Raw genomic sequence first — 4,591 nt, 5'->3', positions numbered from 1 at the left:
CCTTATTAAATTAAGTATAGGACAATCCATCTCCTTCTTCACTCCTTTCCCTTCCCTTTAATCTAAAGAAGGTGTAAAAGCTTTTAATATATAATTCAACATTGAAAAACAATCATTGAGAGTTTGATTTCAACATTAATAGAGTCCACAAGATTCACCTTTTGTGGGTAATTAATTATTTTACTAATTAATCAATTTGCCCAACACAAATTTTCACTCTAGTGGGAGTGTCACTAAATACAAACCCCATTGGGCCTTAGTGAGTGAGAGGGCAAAACTGTCCCTACCAGAAAGTACTTGTTCTCTATAAATTGAACCCCACTGCAGACAATTAAGATTCCCACCACCACTGACCACAATACCACTCAATCCCCTTCTAGCTTCTTCCCGCTATCTATACATACATACATATATATATATATATATATAGAGAGAGAGAGAGAGAGAGAGAGTGGTGGTGGTAGTCTTATTTTGCTGTTTTATGGGCGTGGTAAGCCCCATTTTCTTCTGCATTCCTTCTCTGACAGTTCTTTCTCTCCATCTTCATTTTTATCCATAAATCACAGGTTTAATAGACACCATTTTCAATCAACAGCCAAAAGACTTAAATGGCCCTTGTATCTGCTACAATTCTGAGCCTAATTGTGCTCTTCATTTCTAAAGGTAACACGCATTTTCAATTAAAAGTATAACTATATATAAATATGCTGCATCAGACGGTTCCCATCACTTGCACATTTGATCGCTTATATAGACATTCGTACTTATAGATATATATATATGGTTAATTATTGCAGGTGTTTCAGGATCAACATTTACATTTGTGAACAAGTGTGACTTCACACTGTGGCCTGGAATTCTAGGCAGTCCAAACCTAGACAGCACAGGTTTTGAGCTGACAAAAGGCGGTTCACGTAGCTTTCAAGCTCCAACTGGCTGGTCCGGCAGGTTCTGGGGCAGAACCGGCTGCAACTTCGACGGGTCGGGTCGCGGGTCATGTTCCACTGGCGATTGTGGCTCTGGCGAGGTTGAGTGCAACGGCGCCGGAGCAACCCCGCCGGCGACACTCGCTGAGTTCACTCTTGGGTCGGGTTCGCAGGACTTCTATGACGTCAGTCTCGTTGACGGGTACAATGTGCCGATGATAGTGGAGGCGATGGGCGGGTCGGGTATGTGTGCAGCTACGGGTTGTGTGGTGGACCTGAACCGGCAATGCCCGACGGAACTGAGGGTTGGCAACGGCGAGGCGTGCAAGAGCGCATGTGAGGCATTTGGGACGCCGGAGTACTGTTGCAACGGCGCATACGGCTCACCGTCCACTTGCTCGCCTTCGGTGTACTCACAAATGTTCAAGTCGGCATGTCCAAGGTCGTATAGCTACGCTTATGATGATGCCACGAGTACATTTACGTGTACAGCTGCAGATTATAGAATCACATTTTGTCATAGTGTTTCAAGGTTAGTGTATTATTGTCCAATCATACTTTATTAATTATTGAAAAATTAAAAGTTTAGCGAATTTGAACTTAGTCGGTTATATATATGAATGAAAATGAATTTAAACCTTTTGATTTCAAAGAAAGAAAGAAAAAAAATGGAAAAGTGGTAAAAACAATCATTTTCTTCTTTTCTCTTATAAGTGACAATTTTTCAAGTACAAATTATAAGTAAAGATTGAAACTATCTTTTCGTTTTTACTTTTTTACTTTTTCCTTTTCTCTTTTTATCCTCTCATTTTTATCATTTCGTTTTCGTTTCTTTTACTTCTTAGTAATTAGAAGTAATTTTTGTATTACTTCTTATAAAGTATTTTAATTTGAATTTAATATGCAGTCAAAAAGCTTGGAAAGATTCACCAAAAGCAACGGGTACAACGGATGGGTCGGATCAGGCTGGTACGTCATTGTTGTCCAATGACGGGTCATGGTTGGCAAATTTAGCAACTGGAGCTTCGACCCGAACACACCCTTCTTCTACTATTCAATTAGCATTAATTGTTTCTGCCATTTCTCTCTCACTTTCGTTCTTACATTTGTAGTCTCACATGTTTCTTGTGTCCACCTTTGAAGATACATTTTAGAGAGAGAAAACAGAAGAGAGAGAATCAACGGGTACGAGTTTAAATCCTTTGCAATACAGCACAAGCTGATTGTACCGTGACAAAATTCAAATTGTAAGAAACAACTTTCGAATTAATTAGCATAAATAAACTATGTATAGTGATCTTTTTGTTTAACAAGTACATATTTATATGCTTTTCTTTCTTTGAAAGCACTTTGTATGTTGCAATAAAGCAAAAATCAAATAGGAACGATGGACTCTTTGTGGGGCTATTTTACATGTTTTAATCCATTTAATGTGTATATATTCATAAGAATCAATCACAAATTCGTATGCATTTCATTTATTGTATTTAGAAAACTGAATCGTCTTAAATTTACACTTAAAAAAAAAATAAGTTTAAAATTTTAATTATTTATTTTTTAATTACAAATTCAAGAGGTCAACTCCTTAGGACCATTGAATGGTAATTCTAAAAAAAAAATCAAAACTTTTATTTTGTTTCATGTCGTCCATTAATTCATAACCATTATATATACACGGAATGGACACTGACATAAACATAAAGTTGTACAGGAGTTGCATAATGTGACACACCTTGAATGGCATTTGTATTTGACGGTACAACAAAATTTATGATGTGACACATATTGATCGACATCATCATAATTAATCATATAGTTGCTAAAGCACCATCGTTTACCCTATAGTTTGAGTGTTTGTATCATATTAGACTGACTACATTATGATATAATTGATAAAATCTATCCGATTGTATCATATTGGACGAAATTCATCATTCACACGCGAGTACAATGGTATAATTGATGACATCTATTCGATGCGATATAAAAATTGAAAAAATAGAGAGACAATTAGCATTACTTTTTTTGATAAATCGAGAAATGGTCTAAATTTTTACTTACCAAACTAATAATAATATTAATAATTAAATAAATAAATAAATAACTGAATTTGATCCTTGAATTGTTATCAAAACATTGAAAAAGAGATTCCTTTCACTTTTAAGCTTTGTTTGCTTCTAAAAGCAAAATGATAATAAAGTAGTACTTGGTGAGTTTCCATGAAGCAGAGAATGTTGTGACAAGCAAAAATAAAGACCCATCTTTATATGCTCAACTAAAGAGTTTCATTATTTTTTGGGTCATTTAATTTCGCTTATATCAACGGAGATGAAAGATTGAGGGTTCAAGTTTTAAGTGGACTGCGTTGATAAAGACACACAGAAGGAGTCATGAAAGTGTTCACCAAAACGAACCAACTACAATTTCATTCGGTGGAATCCAATCTTCCTCGCAGGGGTACGACAGGTGTGCGATTCAATTTTTTCCGGAACCAATTATATATATATAAGTGTTTATGTTGTTAATTGTGAAAAAATCAGTGATATTGGGTAAATAATGAAGCAAAAATGACATAACTTGATGTGATTAGACAATCAATTAAGATGTTTTTAGCATTTTAGTGAAGAAAATTGAGTAGGAATTTTGGAAGTCGGTGGCTTTTTGGAAATATTTTGATTTAGAGGAGGAGATTTTTTGGGCTCAAAGGTCGCTTTTTGGAGATTTCACCTGACATGATAATTAAAATGATGGAATAAATACATCTTACATTATGAGAAACATGCATCTAGGGACACTAAGGTCACCCTCTGGAGGTTACAATTGACATGATCATTGAAATGACGGAATAAAATACAACTTAGAATATGAGAAATGTATATCTAAGGACACTAAGGTCATTATTGGTAGTGATTTTGGTTCTTTTCAATTGGCAAAGTGGTGATGGGTCATTTTCAAAATCACTATATAAGCATCACATTGTCCCAAAAAAGAACAATTCTTTTTAAAGTATATTTTTGAAATTGTGAAAACAATAGATGGAAAAGTGGAGAGGAAAGAAGCAGAGAGGAAAGTGAAAAAAATAAGTAGAGGGAGATTGATTTACCCTTTTTCAGACTTTGTTTCTAATTTACTTAATTGCCACCATTTAACCCTAATTTATATCACTTGTATAATGTGGTAGGACAATGATTCTTCTCAGCGGAGAGGTCCTGCATAGAATCCTGTAATCGAGATTGAATAAGTAATCGAGATTGAGTAAATAAATGAGACTCACTAGTGATGATTCAATCTCAGCCACTGAATTTTGTACACCGTAAAATGAAAGTTCAAGGAATCAAGTCCCATTAGGGACAAAAGCAGGTACAAGATTAGACTTTATTTTATTTTCATCTATCCTTAAACTAACAAAGACTCTAGCCTATACTTAAACCAATGAAAAAGATGAAAATAATAATAAATAAAATCTATACTTAAACCCTTAGACAAGCTAATGAATCACCTCCTCCCCTTCCTCTTCTCTCCTGAAACTCTCAAACAAGGGATTCCACTTCTTGTTCTCACATATTATCCAAAGTGATGTTTTATAAAACATATAGTGTATTTGTTTTTCCACAAAAGACTTTACTCATTTTAAATATAAATAATATATAACAAAAAGGAGTAGA

The 4,591-nt window shown here is 34.8% G+C and overlaps 1 protein-coding gene across 1 annotated transcript; it reads left to right on the top strand.

Moving 5' to 3' along the window:
- Positions 1–349: 349 nt before the first annotated feature.
- LOC132266586 (thaumatin-like protein 1) lies at positions 350–2,252 on the top strand. The gene is made up of 3 exons (XM_059767499.1): positions 350–663; positions 798–1,458; positions 1,834–2,252. The coding sequence occupies exons 1-3, from the start codon at positions 609–611 to the stop codon at positions 2,036–2,038; spliced, it is 921 nt and encodes a 306-aa protein (XP_059623482.1). The 5' UTR covers positions 350–608; the 3' UTR covers positions 2,039–2,252.
- Positions 2,253–4,591: the final 2,339 nt, after the last annotated feature.

This window comes from Cornus florida, unplaced genomic scaffold (assembly GCF_030987335.1).
Source record: "Cornus florida cultivar Cherokee Brave unplaced genomic scaffold, ASM3098733v1 CherokeeBrave_3.0.0_Hap2_Chr07, whole genome shotgun sequence".
In the NCBI taxonomy this organism is placed as follows: Eukaryota; Viridiplantae; Streptophyta; class Magnoliopsida; order Cornales; family Cornaceae; genus Cornus; species Cornus florida.
Note: the sequence above shows the minus strand (reverse complement) of the source record. Positions and strands in the feature narration are given on the sequence as shown.

Excerpts from the sequence above, each read along its gene's own strand:
- LOC132266586 (XM_059767499.1), top strand. The coding sequence starts at position 609 with ATGGCCCTTGTATCTGCTACAATTCTGAGCCTAATTGTGCTCTTCATT. Across the intron at positions 664-797 it reads TGTGCTCTTCATTTCTAAAG|GTGTTTCAGGATCAACATTT; the intron begins GTAACACGCATT and ends TAATTATTGCAG. Across the intron at positions 1,459-1,833 it reads TTTTGTCATAGTGTTTCAAG|TCAAAAAGCTTGGAAAGATT; the intron begins GTTAGTGTATTA and ends TTTAATATGCAG.